General features: G+C 39.7%; 1 protein-coding gene across 2 annotated transcripts; it reads left to right on the top strand.

Annotated features, from left to right (window-relative positions):
• The first annotated feature begins 230 nt into the window (after nucleotides 1-230).
• On the top strand, nucleotides 231-27,646 carry snx27b (sorting nexin 27b). 2 transcript variants are annotated; one of them, XM_083537324.1, is made up of 13 exons: nucleotides 231-833; nucleotides 8,199-8,430; nucleotides 9,348-9,540; nucleotides 10,054-10,118; nucleotides 11,884-11,988; nucleotides 13,334-13,412; nucleotides 16,282-16,445; nucleotides 16,531-16,620; nucleotides 19,386-19,535; nucleotides 21,076-21,204; nucleotides 21,310-21,369; nucleotides 21,455-21,517; nucleotides 22,994-27,646. In XM_083537324.1, the coding sequence occupies exons 1-13, from the start codon at nucleotides 547-549 to the stop codon at nucleotides 23,036-23,038; spliced, it is 1,662 nt and encodes a 553-aa protein (XP_083393450.1). In that variant the 5' UTR covers nucleotides 231-546; the 3' UTR covers nucleotides 23,039-27,646. The 2 variants fall into 2 exon arrangements, with proteins under 2 accessions (XP_083393450.1, XP_083393449.1); XM_083537323.1 differs by having other exon boundaries at nucleotides 21,455-21,503.

Below are 27,646 nucleotides of genomic sequence, written 5' to 3' on the forward strand. Positions count from 1 at the left end.
CCAATATTGCCAAGCTACCACTGTTGGGCCCTTGAGCAAGGCCCTTAACCCTCTATACTCCAGCTTCCTAACGTCTCTTAGATATATAAAGAAATAATTTCACTGTGTTGTAATGTACATGTGACAAGTAAAAAAAAAAGACTATTTCTTTCATATATATATATATATAGACTATGACACTATGATACTTAATTTCATGTAAGTATTGGTTTCGTTATCGACGATCCTGAAAGTACCGTATTATCGGATCGAGATAAAATCGAGTAATAATCGCACATCCCCAGAGCGATGACCCTGCGATCAGCCGGACTACATGAGCCATGATGCACCGTTTTTGTTGTTCCGTGAAGGGAGAACCAGAAGCAGGACCTCGTGACGGGCTAGTGGGCGTGGCTTCGGTTTGCGGGGCGGGGCTATCTCGGGCAGGCGGATAATCAGATGTATGAGCGCGGCGCGTGAGAAAGCGGAGTCCTAACGGGGATTATTTTTTTTTTAACTTTTTTTTTTTTTTTTTTTTTAAACATTTTCCGGGATTTGAAACCAAACATGGCAGACGTGGTGGAGGGTGAGGACGTGCGCTCGGCGGCGCCCTCAGCGCAGCGCTCGTCGCGCCATGGCTCCGGCGGGAGCGCCGCCGCGGGCCCGCGGCTCGTCCGCATCGTCAAGTCGGACTCGGGCTACGGCTTCAACGTTCGCGGCCAAGTGAGCGAAGGCGGCCAGCTAAGGAGCATCAACGGCGAGCTGTACGCACCGCTCCAGCACGTCAGCGCCGTGCTGCCCGGTGGGGCAGCCGACAGAGCCGGCATCTCCAAGGGCGACCGCATCCTTGAAGTGTGAGTTGCCGTTCGGCTGCTGCGCCTCCACCGCGTACTTAGCATCCTCCGGCTAAGCCCGCTGTGGACGCGCTGTCGTCCAGCTCCCAAACTCGACCAAGCCTGACAATCGACTTTTATATAATATGTATTTGTATATTTAATCATATAAATTCTATCTCCCTATATATAATCAGCTGTTTTACCGGACATTATCTTAAAACTAGCCAAATAATTACACTAGCGCCTGGTCTTGTTTTTTCTTCTTCCTACCCGTATTCTACCAAATCCCACCCCATGCGCTAGGATTGGCTAACATTGATATTCCGCGCTCCGATTGGTGCATGAGGCATTTTTTGCCAGTCTGGCTAGCCAATCCGAGTGTTGGAACCGCAATAGAGATGGGGAAAAAAACACAATAAAAAACAAGCCTTCTATGCTCGGTCTTGTGCTAGCCACCTGTGTTGACATGTTTGGTTTTTAGAGTCAGTGACCCAGAGAGCTCGTCATTCGTGCATGGTGTAACTACACGGGAGAGGTTCAGGTGCGTTGGGAAGGTTGTTTCGTTGCATGTTAATTAGCTGTAAGGAGACACGGGAGCTCGGTTAGAGATGTGACAAGCTCGGGGTATCACGTGGTGCAACGTCATTATCCCCTGGTCGTTCTCACGTCACGGTGAACATTCATGGAGTGTAGAGCACCTGGATGATGATCTACTAGAAGCGTTCCAATCACAAGCCAGAAAACACGTTTTGATGATTCCTTGATGATCTTCAGGTTGAGCCCTGGGGATCTGTGAAGCTCCCAGTCTTTTACCTTGTGAATATAATGTGGCCTTTGCAGCTGTTTGGAATGGCTGCCTCTTTCAGAAGAAAAGGAGGTTTGTGTCGAAGGGCCGGCCTTCATTAAACATTCTGATCACACATCAGCAGAGTGCACAGACAGCCTCGCTCTTTCTTCTGCATCCTGCACGGCCAGTGCAGCTGTTAGCACCAGGAGGATTATGTACAAGAAAGAGAGATGCGGGTCATCAGGTCATAAATGCTCACCGAAATGATTGGCGTAATTGTTTTTGTTAGATTTTTTTTTCCATCCCAATTGGTCAATACTCAACCCCTGCTTCTGTAAAGGTGCTCTTAAGGTTCTCGGTGAAGATCTAGCTACTTGTCATTGCTCCCTGTTTGCAATTGGGCTACAGATTGATATTCAGAAGGGCACGTCAGTGATTCTGGGATTGGTTGCTATGACGAGGGATGAGTCTCTCTTTGTCTCTTTCTCTGATTAGAAGCAGAAAAGCTAAGGTGAAGCTCTGTTTAAATCGGGTGGGCGGTCAGGGGAGGCAGAGGATCTGTGAAATTGTTTGTGTTATATGCAAACAAAAAAACTGCCGACTTTGAACGACATGAGTGACAGCAACCATGTTGACTAGACGTAGGTGCGTCCAATGACATGCAAGAAGTTGAGGAAAGGAGAGGTGATGGTAGCGTAGGCATTGGACTTTGGATCTGAAGGTCATGAGTGCAAATCCCACCACCACTAAGCTGCAACCTAAACAAGGCCCTTAACCCCCATCACTACTCAATTGTATGAATGAGATATAAGTCGCTCTGGATAAGGGCGTCCGGGAAAATAAATGAAGAAAAAAGTGATAATTCTCCTGATTTGCCATGAAAGCTGCTCGCACCACACACTGATAAAAGTTACTATGGCAACCAGTAGCGAGGACCTTTACTGTTGACGTCATAGTACAGCGACTGCTGTATAGTCTCATAATCTGGTACGTGTCTAGAAACCACTGCTTGAGGATACTGTACATGACGAGACAGGACACCCACACGACTGAAAAGAAGCTCTCAGCTGCATCTTGGACATTGTGATTATCAGTCAAACCCATCAGCACACCCTGTCCATGTTTTCCGAAGGAAAAACAGCAGCTAATTTAAGCAAACTCGTGCCGTGCCTTTGAGAATCGTGATATCAAACGATCCCCACGTATACTATATGGACAAAAAAAATGTTTGTGGACACCTGAGCATAAGATTTGAATAGGTTTGAATATCCTATTTCACATGTCCCCATTTGTTTAATATTAAATAATAACCTATTAAATATATACGTTTAATAGCCCTCACTGTTCTGGGATGATGTTGCCATTCAGCTACAAGGGTGTTAGTTAAGTCAGGTACTGATGGTGAGTTGTTAATATACACTATATTGCCAAAAGTATTGGGTCACTTGACCTTTCCTCCTGTATTTGGTTCTTTTCCAAACTGTTACCACAAAGCTGGAGGCACACAAATGTATCACAAGATGCACTCTAATAATATTATGCATCCACTTGAACTTGGAAACCTGTGCACAAAGTGAGCTCCTTGGAGATCTGGTTTGCATGCTTTGGAGAGGAAGATCTTCATTGGCATCCTATAGAGCTCTGATCTCATCCCTACTGAACACCGTTGGGGTGAATTGAAACGCTGACTGCACCCCAGGCCTCCTGGGTGTCACCTACATCAGTACCTGCCTGTCGTAATACATTTGTGGCCGATGAACACAAATATCCATAAGTACACTCGAAAATTTGGTGAAACATCTTCCAAGAACAGTGGAGGGAATTATAGGGTGTGGAATGCAATGCTCAAAAATCAGATACAGAACTTATGACCAGGTGACCCAATACTTTTGGAAATATAGTGTAGTTGAGGTCAGAGCTCTATAGCAGGCCACTCAAGATTTTCCGCTCCAACCCGTGAACACTGTGTCTTTATGGAGCTACACCACCACCTGAACATCGAGAGACCCTTTTACAAGAACAATGATTCTAGACAGAGAAGACAAATGGTTTGAAAGTGGAGTAAAAAGGAAATATATAATGTCCACCCCTCTAAACAGAAGAATATGTTTATAGCACCTCCGTTTTTACCTCTATTCAGAACAGATACGATTCTCCCATTGAATCATTTCTTGCTGAACCTGGTTTAAGATATTACGGTGCCTCAGCAGGGGTTTTGAGGCTCATTCACCAGCTTACATTATCACTCATGTAGCCTTGTAGGCACGACGTGAGTTAAATTGCTAGTGGATTCTGTGGAGAATGTCTGAAGCTACAATAATCGAAATCTGATGATGGCATGTGTTTGAAAAATCGCTCGTTCCACATCAAAAATGCCTATACTGAGAAGATTTTTACATTTAGATCGTTAGCTTTGTTAGTTCATAGACGTTCTTGAGGGACCACACAATTTATAGTTAGGCTGTCATGTCTTTAAAAAAAAAAAAAAAAAAAAAAATAGTAGACAGTAGTCTAACAGTGTATGAGGAATATAAACCTTTGGAGCCTCTGTAATTGTATATTACAACACACTATCTTGTTTATTCTTCAACTGGCTCTGATTTATGGTTTTGCCACAGATTCTCAATGGAACTTCTATGACTTGTTGCTTTCGCCCTGTGCTTGGTATCGCTGTGCTAAAATTTCCTCCCAAGCTTCAGTTTTCCATCGTATTCAAGCAGAATCTTTTGCTGTTTTTTTCCTTTCAATATTTTGCACCATCTATTTTTTTTAGTCACTTCCAATAAGAATCTTAGGATTCCCCAAAGCATTATGTTTCCCCCACCCTTCTTCACTGTACGGATTGTGTGTCTTGAGGTGTGGGACATTAATAGGTTTGTGACAAAAGCTTTTTCAACATCTCATCCGAGCACAAAAGCTTTTTCAGCCGAGTCACTGTCCTGCTTTCCTTAGGTACTTTATGAACAACGACTTCTCAACAGCCTCCCATACAAACCAGTGTTAAGCATCATTACTCGACTCCCAGCCTCTGAACTCTGAAGCTCATTCTTTTTCTCTGTATTATGCTGTTAAAGGTGAACTCTGGAGCTCAAAATGCGATTATTGGATTGTTCACCGTGGGTTTTGAGGGACAGAATTTTCTTGGCAGTGTCTGGGTGATGCCAGCTTCCATTTCCTGATTATTGATTTCGCCGTGCTCACTGTGCTGGGATATACAAGCGCTTTCATAGTGTTTTGGAGCCTGTCTCTAATCTATGCATTTATTTTTTTTTCTTATTTATTTTAAGCTTTACAGTCGGAGTAATGAGCCTTCAACAATTGAGGTTTTAATCTGGACAGTATGAAAAACTTATGATTGACAGGTGGATGCCAGAGGGAAGTATTTGTGTCCTCATTCTGTCAGAGGAAACTGGGAGCTTATTCAAGCAAGGTATTTCAGGGTTTTTTTTTGTTTTTCTAATTTTGTTTACACATATATTAGAAGACGAAATTACCTTTGTTGATTTTGAGCTTTCAAATGAAATATATAAATAAATAAAATGGAATTCTAGTTTACCATTTGTTAATCATTAATATGTATATTGCAGTATTTTTGCAGTAATTTTTATTTAATAAATAGACTTTACTTTTATACTCCTAAGCTAGTAAAGGGTTTTCGTCTCTGAGCTCGATAACATGCCTCGGCTGCTGAGCCGGGGGCGTTCTATTTTTGGTCGTCCATCTACCCATTCGTTCGTCTGGGATTCTTGTTGTCTCGAGACCACGTGGCTGAATGTTTGCATGATTTCATATGACATTTTTATTTTAACCAGCAGAACTGATTTTGGAATTAGTCCAAACAGGTTCAAGGTTACAGAAAGGACATTTGTCTGAAATATTTCTCCTGCAATAGTATCCTTCTCGTTTGCCATACAGGGATGTTACTTATATGTTCGAATTCAGTGGCCCAATGACTTGTTTCCTGGCTGTCTACGATTTTCTGTGTGTCCGTTCATCCATCTGCCTGTTCATGTGTCTGTCTGGGGGTTTTAGCACGAAATCTCAAGAACAGGGAATGTTTGTCTAATTTATCCGGAAAGAAATCATCATTACCAGCAGATGAACTGATAAGATTTTGGAATTGATCCAAACAGGAGCAAGATCACAGCAAGGTCAAATATCACCACAATAGCTTTCTGCCTGGTTGAAGCACATTTGAACGCATTTCATCTATTCACAGCGCCGCCCTTCTTGTTACTACGTTCTTAATGTATGTGTTTTCTGGTCCTACTTGCTAATCCTAACACATCTTGTGGGGAAAAAACATCTCGTTTCCAAACATCATGAACTTTTGTCATCGTCCACGTCACACTACAGAATTACAGCTCTTGATATGACGTAATACTGTATGAATATTGTGAAGGGTCTTATTCCAAAATGAAAAGAAAGCACCGATGCTGTGTGTAGGCATTCAGTCTGTGTGAGAGAGAGAGAGAGAGAGAGAGAGAGAGAGAGAGAAAGAGAGAGAGAGAGTGAGAGAGAAAGAGACTGATTTAGACAGAGAGTGTGAAGGAAATAGTTTTTTTCATGCTTCCCTCTCTTTGTTTCTGTATTGCATAACAGCAGACCAGTGTGACACATTAACTGTTCTTGACTGGTACCAATGAGGAAGCATGAGGCCGTTTTTGCTTACACATCTTTTTTTGTGTATATGCAAGAGGAATAGATAGTGAGATTGTGTGTGTGAGAGAGAGAGAGAGAGAGAGAGAGAGAGAGAGAGAGAGAGAGAGAGAGAGAGAGAGAGAAAGAGTGCTGATGAATGTGTAATAGTTGACCTCTCTTCAGGTTGCTCTTTGGCCTGCCTCGATAAGCACAGAAAAAGATGTCTAGTGTCAAAGCGTAAACTCTGAGGCGGAAGATCTCAGGGAGACGTTCATTCGGGATATGTAGAGAGCAACAAGATGCAACATGTCTCTGCTTAGATTAGTCACAAAGCAAAAGATCTTGTCAAGAGCTATAATATATAAGTGGTACAGTGGTACCATGTGAGTGCACCCCTCACATTTCAGCAACCATTTTAGTAAATATTAATGGACAATACTATAGAAATGAAACGGATATAAATGAATATTTTTGAGTAGTCAATGTGCAGCTTGTATAACAGTACAGATTTACTGCCCTCAGAAAATAACTCAACATATAGCCATTCTTGTCTAAATAACTGGCACCAAAGGTCAGTACACTGATAACAGCTGTACGTCGTGTAAACATGCGACGGCAGATGTCCTACGTTCATGTTTTTGAGTGCTTGGCAGGACCATACATATTTCGTATTATAGTATTAGAGCAGTTAAAGCAGTATACTGAACACTGGATGTTCAACATGGCACCTCATGGCAAAGAACTCACCTTGAGGATTTTTAATTGTTGATCTCCACAAAGATGGCCGAGGCTATAAGAAGATCGGTAACACCTTGAAACTGGGTGGCCAGGGTTTTCCAAGACGGGTTCCACTAGGAAAAGGGTTTGCAAGGATCGATCAAAGAAATTGAGTCCTCCTCCGCGCTGTGCATCAGGTGCAATAGCTGCTTCAAAAAAAAAAAAAAACAGACATAAGTGCTGCAGCATTGCTTAAGATGTTGCAGAAGCGGGAGGTAAATTTGTCAGTGCTCAGACCATACACCGCACACTGCAACAAGTCGGTTTGCAGGCCGTCGTCCCAGAAGGAAGCCTCTTCTAAAGCTGGCTCACAAGTAACCCCGCAAACAATTTGCTAAAGATAATCTGCTTAAAAGAATGAATTACTGGCCTGATTACTGGCCTGATGAGACCAAGATAAACTTGTTGGGCTCAGATGGTGTCCAGCATGTGTGGCGACACCCTGTTGAGAAGTACCAAGAAAATTGTGTCTTGCCTACAGTCAAGCATGGTGGTGGTAGCATCATGGTCTGAGGATGCATAAGTCCTGCTGGTACTGGGGAGCTTACACAAAATATTAACACTTTTTTTGTGGACACAGTTTTGACATGTTTACATAGGGTGTACTCACTTTTCTTGCTTGTATTTAGACAATAATGGATGTTGAGTTGTTTTTTAGAGGACAGTAAACATGTACGGCTATACAGAGATCTCTCAACATCTACCAGCTCAACCATTTTAACCCTCCTCTCTCCCCCGCCACTCCTTTGTGATCAAATATATTAACCAGATGGACATTTAAGGGAAATCCATAATGATCTATAATCCAGTCGATATCCATGACCACTATATCAAATCTCTTGCTTCCCAAAGGGTCACCGATCAATAACTGAATAGTCAGATCAGTATAGCAGGCAAAGGGGGGGGCCATGGTTATTTTAGTTCTTTCACACAGCGGCCCAACACTCGTTTAAGTGTGTTTAAATGAAATGGCCAAACTAAACATTTTGGATGTTGATGTAGATGCTGCTGCTGTTTTTGCTGCACCAATGACCAATAATTTATTGGTTAACCATTCCATTAAAAGGTTGCTTGATTTAGACCCAATTCTGTAATAGACAGCTCTTTTGCACTGACTTCCCAGTGAAACCCAAAGTATTATGGTAATGAATATATTTCCATGCACTCCCTCTTTACAGGAATGGTGTGAACGTGGAAGGAGCCACGCACAAACAGGTGGTGGATCTCATCCGCGCTGGAGAAAGGGAGCTCGTTCTCGCGGTCCTCTCCGTCCCACAGCCAGAGACGGACAGCCTGGACCCGGGAGACGATAGCTTATCCCAGTCTTGCTACGACTACAGCGACAAGCAGGCCGTCCCGATCTCTGTGCCCACCTATAAACACGTGGAGCAAAATGGCGAGAAGTTTGTGGTGAGTGCACTTTTACATTCAAATACATCACCCTCATTCAGTGTATGTTACACAGTGTAGGTGGAGTGTATGAAACGCATAAATAACCCTGGTGTCACTGTTGCCATACTCATAGATTTGGTTCCTCTGATCAGTAACTTGCTTTGAAGGCTAATTAAAAAGTATAAATCTGACAAAATCATCCACCTGAAAAAACCCAGATCTCCCATCCCTAGTATTAACATTATCTCTGCTCCAAGTTGGGCTGCATCCCTTTACCACTTCACTGATTCATTTCCTTAAACAGTACCATCTTATTATATTTTATTACACACACGACTGTGTATAGCTGTATATACTCCACACAGTCAATGTTCTTGTTTGTTTTTCCAGCTCTCAAAACAACTGTCAATCACAAAATAAAGAAAGAAAAAGAACACCACTTGTTATCTGAATTGTGTGTTGGATTTGTTTTTAAAGGAATAATAGCCTATTATGGCAGAAAAGCACAATGTTTAATAAATACATTTATGATTATTATTTTTTTAATCTGTGAATCCTGAGTAGTTAATGACTTTTAGCTCATTTTAGTACCTTTCGAGACTTTGCGTATAACATGAGAAAGTTAAAGTCCCTCGCAAACTACGACGCGGTGATCCGGTCTAGCATGATTTAAAAAAAATTTACAAATACAATCTTTAAAAAAATTCAAACGGACATTTTCTAATCCATTTGACTGAGAAAGCTATTATTCTGAAAGTCTATTGTATATAGGTCTTTGTAAAAATGTGTTTATATAAGCATGCACTTACACTTACAGCTCTCTGGCATGAAATAGATTTAAAGAATATAATTAGAAATGTTTGTCGAATGAACCTTCCTGTCAAACGCCATTTGTTGAATTACACTCTTCCTGTCTGTGTCCCCGGTTGCTGTAGGTGTATAACGTGTACATGGCTGGCAGGCAGCTGTGCTCCAAGCGCTACAGGGAATTTGCCATTCTGCATCAAAACCTTAAGAGGGAGTTTGCCACTTTTACCTTCCCCAAACTGCCTGGGAAATGGCCCTTCTCCTTGTCCGAGCAGCAGCTGGACGCCCGAAGGAGGGGATTGGAGGAATACCTAGAAAGAGGTAAGACTCTTTTGGGTCTGGGTCTCCAATATACATCCTCTAAAATTGTGAGCTGCTAATATTGTTTTTTGTTTTTTTGGGAAAGGGCCACATATGGCAGGAAAAGTCAGGTGTCCCAATACTTTTGTCTATGTAGTATATATAAAAAATCCAGCAAATAAGGATGCCCCTTCAAATCCAAAGACAGGCACAGCTTAGTAGCTTAGCTTAGTATGCTTTTATCAACGTAACAAACAATACAAAAATGGTCACAATTAATGCGAAGGGACACTGATGTATTAAAAAATGTTTTTTTTTTTTTTTTTTTTAGACCAGCAAACCGCTTTCATGTATAAACAAGCCAATAATTTTGCCCAAAAAGGTCACCATGTGCCCAGAGAATGACTAATTGAGAGCACACCTGCTCTCTTACATTTAGTGTGAAGGAGAAAGCACTGTACAGAATTTAAAAGACACGTCCTTGCCAGAGACCTCCACTTCATGTATGTTTTTTTTATCTTTTACTTTCTGCAGTGTGTTCTGTGCGAGTCATCGGGGAGAGCGATATAATGCAGGAATTCTTGTCTGAATCAGACGAGGTGAGTCGAGCGCAAAAGAATATGCAAAATTTCTGTTTTTTCCCCCCATTTGTTTCAGTTTGGCTGCCCCAAAAGCCCTGCAAAATGCTGTTTGGGGCAGCCAAACTGAAACGAATGCCCATTTTTTACCGAAAAAACGATGTTGAGGTGCAGTGAAGGTGATCAGAGCAAACTGTAGTCCTAAATCAGTGTAGCCATCCTCAAAGCTCCTGTTCTTATGCAATAATACAATTAATTATATAATCTATTATTAATGCTAATACTCGCATTACTGGAAAGCCATTATTAAAAAACTGGCAAAAACCATATTAATTCCAATTTGCTGACTACTAAAAGGCATACTGGAGAATCATCACGGGTATTTAACTAAATCTTATCTTGATTTTTCCTCAGTATGTAGCATTTACTAGAGGTCAACAGATCACTCAGTTTTGCCAGTTAATCAGCACCATCAGATCATTGCTCGAACTATCGAATATAGGCAAATATTAATACCGATTTTTGTCCGGTATGAAAAAAATGGACCGGCTGAGAAGGTCTGCGGTCTTGGTGAGAGCGGCCTCTAGACGCAGTTTGTTTGTTTTGCCACGTGAGACTGCACGCTGCACGGAGAGCGCTATACTATATTTGTTATCTCTAATGTATTAATTCTATAATTATCTTTATTAATATATTCATATGAGGTCCCCTGGTGGTCTAGTGGTTAAGATGCAGCGCTCTCACCGCTGCGACCCGGGTTCGATTCCCGGTCAGGGAACCATCCCCAGCCACTCTTAGTGCCGGTCCCAAGCCCGGATAAATTGGGGAGGGTTGCGTTAGGAAGGGCATCCAGCGTAAAACATGTGCCAAATCAAACGTGCGGAGGATCCGCTGTGGCGCCCCCTAACGGGAGAAGCCGAAAAGAAAGTTTAATATATTCATATGCATTTCCGTTAGCACGCTTTCATGATTCAGTACTGTTTTTTTATTTGTATTATTTATTTTGTTTTTTTACTTGTGTACTATTTTGCATAGTATGTTTTTTTTTTTTTTTTTTTTTTTTTTTATCCTGTATTCATTTTAAAAACTATCGTTTGATTTAATAGGTTGTCGGTAAAAACCATCCAACCTAGCAATCGGTATCAGTAAAATTCGGGTGACCTTTTGCATTTATCCAATAATATGCAAGAAAAATCTCTATACTCATACTATATTATATACGGTATTAGCTGTACTAAAAAACATGGCCAATTTTGTGTCTCTAACTTTGTGAGGAAGAACCAATACTTTTTGTCCGTTTAGTGTATATATTAAATGTACAAAGGGTAAGGGTACCTTTCCAGCTCTGTGGAAAGACTGGGCTTAAAAAGATTGTGAGAACGCCATTTCTACATTAAAGCATGGTGATGGTAGCTTCGTGTTGCGAAAAATACTGTTGATCAGCAGGGACTGCGTGTGTGTGTGTGTGTGTGTGTGTGTGTGTGTGTGTGTGTGTGTGTGTGTGTGTGTGTGTGTGTGTGTGTGTGTGTGTGTGTGTGTGTGTGTGTGTGTGTGTGTGTGTGTGTGTGTTCACTAATTCCTGGTAGTGAGTTTTCCTGGTGCTCTTCTGTACTCACCATTCATAATTTTTTTTATTTATTTATCGTCATTTGGCATTTTTTTTTTCTTTTTTTTCTCTCCTGGCTCTTTCTCACATGATCAAGACATTCTATTTAAACTGACTGCCTATGAATATCTGCCAATGTTTAAAAACTTCTCTTTCTCTCTGAATATCTTTTTCTCTCAGAACTATAATGGTGTCTCTGATGTGGAGCTGAGGATAGCCATGCCAGACAAAACCACAGTAACCGTCCGAGTTCGAAAGAACAGCACTACAGACCAGGTGTACCAGGTAATGCATACGGAAACACAACACTGTCCAGTGAAAGCCAAACAAGAAAATGCTATTTTATGTACACAATATTGTACTGTATTAACATTTTACTTCATTTTATAAATAATAATTCTATTTTTATTAATACATTCCATTATTTCAACATAAAACTCCATAAAAACAATTCCCTATATGAGGCTGGGAAAATCAGCCAAACAAGTTTATGTGGCAAATGCAATTCAGCGATAAACCGAGGGCACGAGATTCAAACCGTGGTAAAGCGGGGGATTACTGTATATACATTTTTATTCATTTATATCATCATTTTAAAGGCTGATCAGATCAGCCAGTTGTATACTTATAAATGAGACGCCAGACTTTTAGATCTCTAAGTCCAATGAGCTGAAGTTCTGATGGGGTGAAGTTCTGCTCCCTGAGGTGAACATTAAGTGGTATCAGACTTCTCATCTGGGGAACATCTGGATACTCGTCAATTATAGTGCCAACTTTGTTGTGGTTATCATCTGTTGGTGCAGTTAATATTGTATAGGATAGAAGTCCAAAGCCATTGCAGCAAACCGTTTGTATTAATCACACTCCAAATCCATTTACACAGCTCTCGAGTTTAACCTTACACAGTAACCTCGTGTCTTTAGGATGTTCATGTGGAACCATGCTCGGCAGCAGCAAATGACTTCCAATTGAAGAACCAGGCAGGATTTAGGTCCGAATGAATCCGGCAGGTCCGGAAAGAAGGGAGTGACATGACCATTTCTTATTAGTGCTTCTTAAAGAATGTCAAATCTTTTATTGGTGCGATTGAAATAAACCCAGGGCGTAATATTCGTAAGTGCTAATCCATGGTTAGGCATGCTTACATCATTATAATCCAAACAGTGGAAGGCTTAATGGCACGAAGCATAGGGAGGTGGTTTCCATGAAGTAAATTCATCAAATTCATCTTGTGCCGTCATCGAAATGTCTTTATCCCCATATCAGTTAAATGACAATTCAATAAGGAAATATTTACACTAATTGTCTGACTCTGTATGCAACTAAAACTGTGTGTTACTATGATTTACACTTGTTTATGAGGCAGGAAATGCATTTAGATGGGTAATTATACTGACGGGAACTACTTGTGCGCACGGTTTGAAGTGTGCACACCTTCCAGCCAATCAGAATCGAGTATTCAGACCATGGCCAGGACATAAAGCATTTTATAAGCCAGCCTCATTGATATACAGTATGTGTTTGTTCACATGGATTAGTCTGGAGGACCAGGTATGCTATTAGGCACTTCACAGTATATATTATGTCTGTTTATCCTTCATGTTTTCTTCTTTTTGTGTGTGTCTCTCAGGCTGTGGTGATGAAGGTCGGGATGGACAGTATTGCAGCCAGTTATTTTGCTCTCTTTGAAGTCATTAACCACTCATTCGGTAAGTTTGGCTCCTTCAGACTTTTTTCTTCAAGGGCATAGTGATTATATGTTTGGTGCTTTACCTTTGATAATGTATATATGGACCGTTAATTCAAGAGTGGACAGGATCCCGCAACTCAGATCAAATTATAACGTGAACAACTAGGAAGCTACACAATATGGACAAATTATGGACAAAAATCTGATTTGCTTTTGAACATCCCATTCAATAATTAATACCCATAATAACCATAATTTTGGATTTTGGAGTGTGGTAGTGGAGATTTGGGCTCATACACCTACAAAGGTCATTAGTAAACTCAGGCAAAAAGTAAAGTCAGCGTTCCAATTTATCTTATAGTATACAATAGGGCCACTATAGCAGGTCAGTCAAGATCTTCCACTCCAACCCATGTGAGCCATATCTTCATGGAGCTGGCTTTGTGCAAACAAGCACTGTCATTCTGGAACAGGTTTGGGTCTCCTAGTTCAAAAGAAGGGAAAATTTCATGTTACCCCGTCCAAAGGCAACTGTGTGTCCACATTTGGCTGGAGAAGTCAGGTGTCTCAATACTTTTGTCCATAATCTGTAACTCATTCGGTGTTAATTGCGGCTGTTTAACCGAACACCACCTTTAAGACATTTCAAATAACTGGGAAAAAGGTTACAAGATGACACCAAGTTTTTCGGATGCATGTACAACAATGTGTATTTGTCAAAATATTCCAGAACAGTTTCAACAGTTTTAGTGCAAGACCAGTTTCTGTGTAAGGTATAAATAAAGCATATGGTGTAATGTAGCAGTAATGTATTGTTTTTTTTCCCCCCTCATTGGTTAACATAAGAAAAAACAAACTCCTTTGTATTCAGTTCACTTGTATGATATTTAATTTGTACAACAGGAATTCCCAAAAAGTTGCGGGAAAATGTAAATCAAAACAGAAACGCAATGATTTGCCAACCTCATAAACCAGATTTCTTCGCAGTACAACCTAAAAAAACCTATCAAATGTTTAAACTAATGAAATGTACTATTTTAGGGGGGGGGGACATCTGAATTTATTAAAATGTATTTAAATTAAAGCTGCTAGCGTTACGGACAACAATAGTAACTAACTGGAGAATAATTTCGCAAACTAATTCAATTATATCAAAACAGTATCTTAGAGAGGCAGAGTCGGACGTTGCCAGATATTTACCAATCCATAAAAAACAGCATCTACAGTTTTTCCAAACAATTTCATATTATTCCTCAACTTCAGAAAGTCTCTGCAATGTCACCCAACCTTGCAAAACCTTTATATGTATGTTTGTACTATACAGATACTCAATGAATGTATTGAGAGGACACCGACCTGGTGAGACCTGGATTTGATCATGTATGATGGAGGGATTTTGTGTATAAATTACCCCAGAAGCAGCGTAGCAGCCTGGACAGGCAGAAGGTTTAGTTTTCACAGTTTCAGTGTTTCTGATTTGCTTTGCTAAACAAATTTCAGATTTGCAGATGCCGAGACCATTCAAGACGTTGTGGTGTCTCATAAACAGAAATTCTGTTAACACCCTTGTCGTATTCTGCCTCATGTGGGAGCTAGACAGTTGGTCAACAACTCATGTTTTTCATCACGTAGTATGCAGTTTGAGTGATTCTGTGGCGTGAATATTTCTTCAACAGTTTCACTTTCTGAAACAGTGTTTTGAAAGCCAGCCAAATTCCCAGCACCTGTTGGGTTGCATTTTCTAACTGCATAATGATGCTTTTTGTTTTCTGCTTCTATGTTTGGTTATTTAGTTGGCATGGTTGTAGCAGTTTTTGTCTTGAAATATCATACTCGTGCAATATGCACTTTCTTTCTTTCATTTTTTTTTTTAACCAACTGGACTATTACTGCACTACAATGTCCGTTTCTGTTCCTGGCCAGAGTGTACAGTCTCATATGCTTGGGCATTTAGCTGTTTTATGTGTAATCATGTTTGTTTTAGTTTATGCATTGAGTTCAGCACTGCTGTACAGTGGCTGTATGTTAAATGTGCACCAATGGTTTCACTACACTGGAAACAAATTCCTTGTATGTTCAAATATATTCGGGTAATAAATCGGATTCTGATTAAAACTAAGCAAATAAGGCATTTATTTGCAGTTGCCTGGGGACAAGTATAACTAAGTTTTGATTTATGTAGCTGTGCTTACACTTAAAGCACTTCATGACTGTGTGAGAGTCTCAGTGATCTCATCATGCAAGCTCTTTATTCTGAATCCTCAGTGATTTGAGTCATTTATTTATGAGTGAGTATTATTATTATTTTCCAAATCATGAGTCACAAGTACACTAAATGGACAAGTCTTGTGGACACTTATGCATAAGATTTGTATGTGCTTTTTGAACAACCCATTCAGCATTCCGTCCCTGTTTGTTGTTATAGAAACCTACGACTTGTGCTCATTCAGCCACAAGGGTGTTGGTAAACTTCGGGTGCTGATGTAGGTGAGGTGAGGAGGCCTGGGGTGCAGTCAGCGTTCATATTCATCCCAAAGGTGTTCAGTAGCTTATTTATGATTTTGCACTTCAGCCCATGTAAACCATATTTACATGAGGCTGGCTTTGTGAGCAGGGGCTCTGTCATGCTGGAACAGGTTTGGAAAAACTTTGACATCACATCCAAAGGCAGACATTTGTGTGCCTCCAACATTGCTGTAACAGTTTGGGGAAGAAGCACAAAGGGTGGAAAGTCAGGTGTCCCAATACTTTTGTCCATATAGTGTATATTTTAACCATAGCATATGTTTGGTGTGGCCACACCCCCAACGTTTATGCAGTTTTTTTTGCTGAATAGCGTCAGGGAAGTGGTATTACATTTTGATTCGTTCCCCTGTTCTTCATGTCAGTGCGGAAACTGGCTCCGAACGAGTTCCCTCACAAGCTCTACGTGCAGAACTACACGTCAGCCGTCCCCGGTACCTGCCTCACCCTGCGCAAGTGGCTCTTCACCACCGAGGAGGAGATCTTGCTGAACGACAACGAGCTTGCCATCAACTACTGCTTTCACCAGGTAGATTCAGCTGTGTGAGGTTGAGTCTCTGTATGAGGCTTTTATGTTTATGTTGCACATATATATTTTCACCCTCCTCTTTTAGGCACTGGATGATGTAAAGAGGGGGTTCATTAAAGCAGAGGAGAAATCATACCAGCTCCAGAAACTGGCTGAACAGAGGAAGGTTTCCATGGTGAGTTCCAACCACTTAAAAACTTTGTGTATGTTGTAGGGGGAGTAGTCAGAAGACCCAGATTCCAACAGCATGTACTAAATCCCCATGGGCTGCTGATGCAAGACAGTAGAATTGTGAACAAAACAGATACAATATACTAATATATATATATATTGCCATCGTAGAGCTATATATATACTAATATATATATATATATATATATATATATATATATATATATATATATATATATATATATATATATATATATATATATATATATGCTGCTACTTTTTTCCCACGCTTTGAACCCCGTGGCTTAAACAAGGAAGCGGCTAATTTATGCAGTTTTTCTGGGTTTTTCCCGGTTTCACAAGCTTCAAGCCAAAAAAACTGAACCCCATAATATTAGACCGGTGAAATTGCCGAACGGGTTTAGGTGAACCAATGAAATTCTTTATATCAAATTATAAATATACATGAGGTTCCTCTGACATTTGACCTGCCTCTTACAAGGACTGTAAACCGGAAATGCGAATCATTTGTCATGCTGAAAACAACCGGGCATGAAAAAACACACTTCACCTGTGTTCTGAGCTGCACGGCATCGGGAGCAAAGCTTCACAGATGGTGATTTTTAAACGCACGACGATGCCAAAAGAAAAACTCCCGAGAGAAATAGTTGTGAAAGGAAGGAGGAAGACAGTGAACAACGACTTTCTTGGTAGACTACTGTTTAGATACAAGCCGTGTAACAGACCCTGTCTTTCATTAAAGCCTGTGTAAAGTTCATTAGTTTCAATGTAGATAAAAATCTTTGTCAAATTCAGTGGGTGCGGCTTATATTTGGGTCCGGAAATTACGGTAATATGTAATCATTTAAATCAAGATTGATTCGCTTCTCTTTCAGATTTAAAATTACTAAATAAAAAAAAATAAAAACAACTTTAAAATTCGCCGTTTTAGGTCTTCAAACAGGTCTTAATTTTCTGATGTCCATGTAACGCTTATCCAGCATTCTGGCTTCGCTCCGAGAAGTTCATCTGGATCATTATTTGCTTTTCAAAAGCAACAAGAGAGTGACAGTAAATGGGATTTCAACACATGTCCTTTTTTTACAGTGTTATGCCATGCAGGAAATGTACACTGTAAGAAACACACTCATTGCAGAACAACTCTGAATAACTCCACCCACTCCTGCCTCGCCCCACCCCATTCTGCCTAATCATTAGGTTACTCTAGTTTGTGTTATAATATTTATTATTTGTGCATATGGCTCCAGAGTGGACATTTAAAAAAAAAAAAGAAAAAAGGACGACCAATGTGATTGACTTTTGCTTCTTTAGGGGTCCGTGTACTGTTTTGTGGGTTTATAGCCGTTAAACAACTAATTGATTTAATCATCACGTCCTCCAACAGTAGCTTCATCCATCTTTTTGGCTTCACTCCCAGAAGTTCATCTGGATCACTGTGTGTTTTTTAAAAGCAGGAAGAGAGTGACAGGAGTGTCAGGGAGTCTAACACACTTCCTCATGTTATTCCGTGCACAAAACCTCACACGCTTCTCTCATCCACCCCACGTTCGACTAGATTGTACACCATCTCTGAACATGTTGCTCTAGTTTGTAACATCTTCGCACAAACGGCTCCAGAGTGGACGTTTTTTTTTTTTCTTTTTCTTCTTCAGAAAAAGACCACCAATTTAAATGAATTCCAATTTAGGCTGTTTAGAGTTCGTTTACTACACGGTGTGTGATTAAATGAATCGAGAAAATGTCTGAATAAGGCAAACACTAGGTCATGTTTTACTTTTTCTGCTTTCAATATAAAAAAAAAAAAAAGGAACGAAGACATCGCATCCTGTTTTCCAAATGCAATCAAATAAAAAAAAAAAAGGAATCGGACACAACGTACCCGGACCGGCGCAGTTAATAAAAGACACGTTTGTTTTAGTTTGCCGTTACTGTCTCTTTGTTCCCATTCACAAGCCTCAGTCTTGTGAGCCAGTACAAAACGAGAGGCAGTTTTCTTTTTTGGTGCGGGGGGAAAATAAAGACCAAGGGGCTTTTTAATTATTAATAATCACACCAGACATCTGTGACCTGCTATGTGCTTAACCGTTGCTTGACAATTTTGTGTATACCAATTTATTTATTTATTTTTTTTATACTCTTTAGTTGCTCAGATGAAGTAATAGCTACATATAAGTCAGCTGACCATGTTTGGTTATAGCTGTAGACAGATACAGTCTGCAGATTGCATGGCAGAATTGTGTTTGCCTGCTAGGATTTGTTTGGTAGCCTTGCCAGCACCTCATCATTATATTTCAGTGCCATATGCAAAAGCATTAGCTTGGTACTTTTTCAATCCCATAGTCCTGTTTCCTGTATTAGAGATTAACAGACCCATGACATTTTTTAAAAGTATGTAGGAATCACCTCCTAGCTACCTTGCTTTTTAAAATAGGCACTAAAAAAGCTTTCGTTTATTACTAACCTGAGAAGCAAGGGAGGAATTGGAAGTAAACGAATATCATAGGCTAAAATATCCAGCGTTAATAAATGATCAAATTGGCCAAAAGATGGATTTCATTCGAGCTTCTTCCTCATGTGGTCTCGGGTAGCGTTGAACCCGGTCTCGAGCATCATACAGACAAAAATCCATCAAATTTAATTGCGTAAAAAAAAAAAAAAAAAAGTCTGATTTTTACACTCGTATGTTCTTATCAAATGGGCGACATGGTTATAACTAAGAAACATCTCATTCTCTCGCTCTGTGTTTAGTACCTGAGTATGGTGAGGTCGTGTGAAGGCTACAACGAGATCATCTTTCCTCACTGCGCTTGTGACTCACGCCGCAAGGGCCACGTCATCACAGCCATAAGCATCCGGCACTTCAAGCTGCACGCCTGCACCGAAGAGGGCACTCTAGAGGTGAGAGCGAGGCTGAATTTCACGATTCTGAAGTTGTGACGTTTTACAGCAAAACATTCATTCATTTGAAAAATGAAGGGGGGGGGGGGAGGCATTCGAAACGTTTGAAAAATAAGGAGCCGCGTTATGTATCGTTGGGAGTCACTGAACATTAGTTAAGAAGAAATCACAAATGATAGGAACCATGGCATTTTTAAGTGCAATATAATGTTAAGCAATATTGAGATGGTATGAGGTACAAACCTTGAGAGGAACCAGATTCAAAAGGGAACCCATCCTCAACCTGGTGCCACCGAACGTCCATTCATTACAATATTTGTGCCTACCAACCGTTGTCGGTATAAAGGGGGGGAGGGGGGCTATTATCGCTTTAATCTGCACCGTATTTCAAAGCACTTTCGATGGGGTTGAGGTCAGGACTCTGTGTAGATCAGTTCATGTGTGAAAAAAGATTCCTTTATCACCCGTTCACAATTTGAGCGAGATGAATCTGGACATCGTGACTGGAACGATCTCCTGCAATAGAGGAAGAATAAAAACTTTGGGTGGGTTTGATAAACATTCAGGTCCTAAGTTGGCTTCATTTTATTGCCACATTATGCTGTTTTATTTTTAATTTTTTTATAATTGCAAACCGACCAGCTTTTATTTTATTTATTAATTTGTTATCCAAGGGCATTCTGAAGATCTAAAGATCCACAAAGTTACTGAGCAACTCAAAGGATGGATTTGGACTGGACTGGACTTGATGTAAACAGTCTGCTACAATGGTTTAGGATCGCAGTTTTGCATGAAACTGTTCTGCATTTGAGCGTCCACCACTAAACAATGATGGAACTGTAATGAGTGGACATTCACTGCCACCCAGATGAGGATGGGTTCCCTTTTGAGTCTGGTTCCTCTCAAGGTTTCTTCCTTATACCAACTCGAGGAGTTTTTTCTCGCCACTGGCTCATTCAATGGAGATAGACTTAAAAGGAAGCAACTTATAGGCACTAAACGTATACATTTAAACTTTAGAACAAATATAACAGCTGTCAAGCTGCTTTGGAACAACGTCTATTGCTAAAAGCACTATACAAATAAAAATGAATTGAATACAATATTCATTGTTAAATTTATTTTAAAGCTTTGTTATTTAAAACGTGACTCTGTGACAGCTATAATTAGGGTTTTTTTTGTTTTCCATCAAAGGTTTGGGCTGGTGTGATGTGACCATTGATCATTTTCCAATGACAGCATTCGTGTTATGCAACCAAAATTGTCACTAATTAATATATTTTAAGCATTTTTGATCATATTAAGTTACTTTCCTATTATTACTAATATTACTATAAATAGTCTGTTTTGATGGCAGTAAAAAAATATTCTAATTAATATAAACTGTGCCGACCAATCAGAATGAAGTATTCAGCAGAACTGTGGTGTGGAAACATGGATTTATTTATTTTTATCTTCCTTGCTTTAGGTTTGCAGCTAAAATCGCAAGTAGTCAATTTTGAACCCAATTGTTTATTTTCTTCATCTCATCCACACCCAGAATCAGGTGATCGCGTTCGAGTGGGCCGAGATGCAGCGGTGGGACACAGACGAGGAAGGAATGGCATTCTGCTTTGAGTACGCACGAGGCGAAAAGAAGCCGCGCTGGGTCAAAATCTTCACTCCATACGTGAGTGATGCATTATCCATCTGTTCTCTCACACACCTGCTGTGTGTTTGGGCCCCTTTATTTTTTTTGTTTGTTTTTTGCATTAACCGTTTCTCTCATCCACAGTTTAACTACATGCACGAGTGCTTCGAGCGGGTCTTCTGTGAGCTCAAATGGCGAAAAGAGGTACGTTGCGGTCCTTGCCCACAGCTTCCATGCGTCTTGTAGATTTCATGTTAACGAGCGGTGCTGTGTTTTGGTTTTTTTTCAGGTTGAAGAGGAAGCAACGGATAAAGACAATAAGAATTGTAGTAAAGATGGTATGTGTAGTAAGGTAAGGCTCAGCCTGCCTTGTTTTTTTTGTTTTTATCCTTTGATGTGTTGTCTAGTGTCTTTTAGGTCTAGTCCTTCCATCTTGAGAACCACATATGGCTGGAAAAGTCACGTGCACCAATACTTTTGTCTAACCTAGTGTACTAATTCAATCCAGACAGCAATCTCAGTTAAGTGATGTTGAGGTGTCCATCTAGTGGCAGAGGGAAAGAATTACACATTTGATTTTTGTCAATATGTGCACAATCTAGAGAGAGAATGATAAATAATCAATATAAAAATCGTATTCATCATATATTCTACATCACATGTTAAAGGTATTTGTATTTAAAAAGTTAAAAATGCTTTTATAAGTCCCTGTGTGTTTCTGTCAGTTTGTCATACCGAGTCGTTACTGGGAACTTGATGGTCAGGAACCCAAGATTTATAAAAAATTTTTAGCACTATGATTTTTGCCATTCATGAGTATGTCTATGTGTGTGTCAAACATTCGAACAAAATCAGAAAAACGATTAGATAGGTAGACAAAACGCAATCGAACTGATGCGTTATAGAGCAGGATTGTCTGTAGAATTAGCCTTTAGAATGAGAAGAAAAAAAAAGACAAAGATTTTCTTAAAACTCTAGACTGTTTTCGAACAGGAATGAATGCACACTATACGGACAAAAATACTTGGACACCTGACTTTTCAGTTTTACTGAAATTTTTTCCTTTTAATTCTGTAGCACTTTTAGCAATGGACTTGGTCTTAAATCAGCTTTAAAGAATATAAGAATTGTAGAACAAAATTCACTTATGTTTAAATGTATTTATCCCTGATGAGCAGGCCTGGGGCAATTGCGGCAAAGAAAAACTTTGAGGCTGACACCCTTGTGGCTGAATGAGCACACTCCAAAATCTATTGTCGTATTGTTTTAAGATTTATGATCACACTTTTGATGTCACCCAAATGAGGATGGGTTCCCCCTTTGAGTCTGGTTCCTCTCAAGGTTCTTTTTCATAACATCTAAGGGAGTTTTTCCTTGCCACAGTCACCATGGCTGCTCATCAGGGATAAATACACATTGTTCACCTAAACTGTTAAATTTTGTAAAGCTGCTTTAAAACAATGTCTGTTGTGAAAAGCGCCACAGAACTAAACTTGACTTGACTCCAAAATCTAGTGAAACACCTTCCCAGAAGAGAGGAGGTTATTCTAACAGCAAATGGGGACTAAATGTGGAATGGGATGTTCAAAAACACAGACCAGTCTTATGGTCAGGTGTATAGGTGAACGTTTGTACATATTGTTATTGTTGCAATGTACTTTCCTGCTTCTAGTATCTTTTTCTGTTAATCAGTGAGCTTCTGATTTGCTATTACGAGCCTAAATGTGGTTAAACAAAATCATATTTTTATATATAGCACGTTTGTGTATGTTTTTGCCCGGGTCCTCTCTCATACCTGTTTTTTTTTTTTTTTTTTTTTCTGTCGCAGAATATCTTCCTGCTGTTGAGGCACAGAAGGGATGGAGGCACCTGAGACAGGAGATTGTCACCCCCTGAATATAAAACCACACACACACACACACACACACACACACACACACACACACACACACACACACACACACACACACACACAGAGGAAAACAGCCAACACAGTCTGTCCACTAATACACACTTACACACACAAACACTCGATGGACAACCAGAACTAAAAAAAAACATTTTCAGACTCATAGTAGTAAATAAGCAGACTAAAAATTTTAAATCAATACTTTTTATCCCCCTCACACTTCATCCATCCATCCATCCATCAAATCCATCATATCATCATTGAGACTCTGGTCATTTCAGCCGTTCTGTTGAAGGACGTTTCCGAGGTGACTGCTTGTGAAAAAACAAACTGGCCAGGCTGATTTCGTTTAACACTTCAGGCAACTGGCTTTCTTCTTTGTAAGGACACTACCCACAGGTCGTTCTGTGAAATAGACACTCCCGGCTCTTAGCACTGTGATCGCTCCCCCGCGACTTGCGCACGCTAAGCAGAGCTGTTCGGCCGGCATCTCGTGAAGGTTTTAAAGCCCCGGCCACAGAGCCAGAAGCGAAGGAGTGAGCAAAGAGGTGGGGAGCGCACGTGCAGCCAGGAAGCCTCGGCGGTAAAACCTCATCCCGACACTAACACACAGAGATGCACGCATTCTGTGACATGAAGCGTGCCGATCTTTCAGAGTGGCTCGGCAGGGAGGGGATTGAGGAGGCAGGGGGAAAACCACAGTGACATTACTCATGTGTGTAAATATCTTTAAACTTGTACCATCCACTTGGACAAGCAGAGCAGATCAGCAAGAAGTTTGAACAGAAATTCGTTCAAAAAAAAAAAAAAGAAGAAGCAAATAGTTTTTTTTTTTTTGTGTTTCTAAAATACCCATATATAAGTAATATATTTGACTGGATGGGGGAAATATAGAGGAGAAAGATATATATATAAATACTAGATGGACAAAAGTATTGGGACACCCGAATATCATATGAACAAGGCATGTAATGACATTGCATTCTAAATAGACATAATATAGAGTTGGTCCCATGCCAATCTAGCAAAGCCTCCACTCTTCTGGGAAGGATTTATACAATGTTTTGGAGTGTTTCTTTTTTTTTTTTGCTCTTTCATTCAGTAGACCGTTTGTGCAGTCAGGAATTATTGTTGGACAAGAAGGGCCTGGCTTGTAATCTTCCGCACTAAACTCCTCCAACCATGTCCTTTTGGATCTTGCTTTGCACTCTGGGGTATATTGTACTCATGCTGGACTAGAAAAGAGCCTTCCATAAAGCTGGAAGGATATCTCTTGGTATGCTGCATTGAAATTTCCCTGTACTGGATGTAAGGGGCCTAGCCCAACCCCTGAAAGACAGCCTCATACCATTTTTCCACCTCCACCAACGTTACAAAGGTTACAGTGCATCAAAACAAGTAAAATTTATTCGGCATCTGCTAAACCCTGACTGTTAACAGACAATTCCGCAAAACGTTTCCACGAGTCCAGGAGTGGCACTCGGGTTGACGCTTGCCAATGCAATTTGTGATATAAGGCTTGTATGCAGCTGCTTATCCATGCAATCCCATTCCATTAAACTCGTGCTGCACTGGTTTAGTGCCAATATTGATGCCAGTGGAAATTTGGAACTCATCAGCTACATAACCAGCACAGCGCCGGTGATTTTATATGGTCTTTTACTGCCGTTACTAAACGCACCCACCTTCCAATTACACCAGTTACAGTTAACGGCGGATTATTGGCTTATCACAAAGGTGCCATTCGATCAGTACCACGCTCTAGTTTAGCAGACAGATCCATTTTTCTTCTACAAGTGTGTGTAAATGCAAGAAACTTTTGGCATTGGGTCTAATCAAAGCACTTGTTTTCACTTTATTAAATGGGGGCCCCAATACGTTTATATATATAGTGTATGTTTAAATATATTAGTTTTCTTTCTATTTTTTTTCTATATATTTCCTTCATCCAGTTCAAACACATAATGCAAACAAGTGTTCCTTTGTTGTTGTTTTTTAAGGTAATCTTTACTGTGCACTTAAGAGTTAACAGTATTACAAACAGGGAATCGGAGATCTGACTTTTCAGCTGGCTTTTTTTTTTTTTTTTTTTTTATGCTATTAGGTCAGCAAGATGGAGTTATAAAACAGGGTTCTTTTTTTAAATAGTAATAATTAATAATTAAACCCGATCTTGTCCTTGTGGAATGCGGTGGCTGAAAGACCTGTAATAACACAGGCTACAATGTCCACCAGGAAGACGTGGTCACGTGTAAGGTTGATTGCTTTTACAGTTTTTAGAATGTTTTAAGAGTAAGCGTTTAGGCATGTTTCAGTTTCCTTTTACCATCATCTAATAACTATAATTTATTAATCATCATGGGGGGATAACGTTTTGCTGAAGCCGTTTCGTGTGGACGAATTGCACCATTTGATCGTGTATCACATTTCTAGATACATTTCAGTCTGAGGGTAAACACATAGCAGACTGATTGTATTCAAGTCGTGCATTTAAAAGAGCTACAGATAATTATTTTGTTCAAAAAGAGTAATGTGAATTGATGAATTGAGAGAAATAAAGTAGGTGTGCGTATCTTTTATTAGATCGAGAGGTTAGTTATTGCAGGCAGCTCCCATGAGAACATTTTGTAATGATAGTTGTGCTGTGCATTACTCTCCTCCCATACACACACACAAATTAACATCATCATGTTGGTTATGGTTAGGATTTAAGACTTGGTGAAGGAAATGGCTGTCTACTGGTGTCTTTAAAAACTGTTTAAATGCTATATAAAAAAAAAATGCATATTGCAGCGTTAATATTTCATAGCTATATTATTTTAAGCTTTTTTTTGTGTGTGTGTGTTTGTGGCACGTGTGTAAGTAACTTTGAGGTCGACATTCCATAGCCTCTACTACTTTCTTTCAGTCGTTGGTTTTTTTTTTTTTTCCTTTTCTTTTCTTTAACCTAAATCCCATGAAGTCACAGATTATTTGTATGTTCAGACCAATCACATTATTGTGGTTTTTTGTTTGTTTGTTTGTTTGTTTGTTTGTTTTAAAGAAAAGGTCTGTTAAATGAGTATTATGGTCAGTAATTATGTTGCTTTAACTCCTTACTGCCATCTACTGTTTTTGTTTGTTCGACTTTGGGGATCAGTTCTTGAAGTCGGTCTCCTTTAGCGCAGGCGCATAAAAGCTAGTTTGCACTTCTAGTATTATTCTTGTTGGTGTGCGATCACGACTGACTTGACATTTCAGTGCTGCGTGTTTTTTTTTTTTTTTTTTTTGGGGGGGGGGGTTGTTGTTTTTTCCCTTTGTTTGTTGTGTTGTGTTGTTTCTTGACCTCTTCCCAGTTCTTTTTGAGGTACTGGTTTACGTTTGTTAACTTGCCGGCTAATTTTAATGAATAACCCAGGGTTTGCTGTATGTTTAGCCATGTTTGATCTTAGTGAACCTCCATTATTCAGGCTTTTGTCTGAGATCCAGCTTTTATGTTTTGAAACGAATGGAGAAATGAATATAATGAGTAAATGTGGTGTGCCACTAAAAGCTTCCAAAATGGTCTTTGAGAAAAATATTTTTTAAATATGTTCTACGTCACTCTAAAATCTCCTACAGACGTTGAACTGGGGTGAGATCTGTAGAGAAAAAGATACTTAAAAAAAATTTCCAGAATCCTAGGAGGCCACTCTGATCAAGCTAGAAAATGGTGCAGAAAATTATATAGATGATATCGAGAAGATCAATATGAAGATTTATTTTATTCCAGGAAGCAATTGGAAGCAACAAAGCATGCCAGGAAAACAAATAACTGCCCCCCACAGCATAACACTAACACTTCATATTATTAATCCAAGGGGGCTCTTTTAATTCGGGTAGAACTGTAGGATCAAGTCGATTAATGTCTTGATCCTACAGACACACACACACACACACAGCAGTGGCATGAGCCATCACCCATCTGTAAGCTCTTTATCAAAGATTGGATTTGGTTTGCACTGGTAAATTCATACTAACATCTACAAGTAGCAAGAACATTAACATTATAAAAGCCAGTGGGTATCTGGAACTCTAGTTGAGAACCACTGTTATAATCTCTTCTCATAAGGCAGAATGCAGACCACTTTTTACACCTGAGCCATCTGTGACTCCATGAACTGATCGTAATAATGTGCATTTGTCTCCACCTCTTGTTCTAATTCTTGTTCTTCTCTCAAAACTATCACACACACATTTCTTGCATTTGCTCTGTTTGCTCTGAATGGATTATACACCTCATTAATTTATTGTAATAAGGTATCATACAGTATTTTCCATAGCATACAATTATTATTATTATTTTTTTTTAATCCAAGGTGCATAGATCATAGTCACAGAGACATCCGAAATGACAGAAGAGTATTGAAGGAAGTCACATTGAGCCACTTCGGCAAACGAATAAAAAAAAAAAAACCTGATCATTTCCTTTTTTGTTTTTGTTTTAAAGGAGCCGACGAAATGGGGGAAAAAAACATTTGTTGAAACACGGTCATATAGCATTATAAATAAATTGTAACATATTCTTTTAAATAAAGAAATTTAATGAGAAAA

The sequence above is a fragment of the Silurus aristotelis genome (genome assembly GCF_946808225.1).
Source record: "Silurus aristotelis genome assembly, chromosome: 1".
NCBI lineage: Eukaryota > Metazoa > Chordata > Actinopteri > Siluriformes > Siluridae > Silurus > Silurus aristotelis.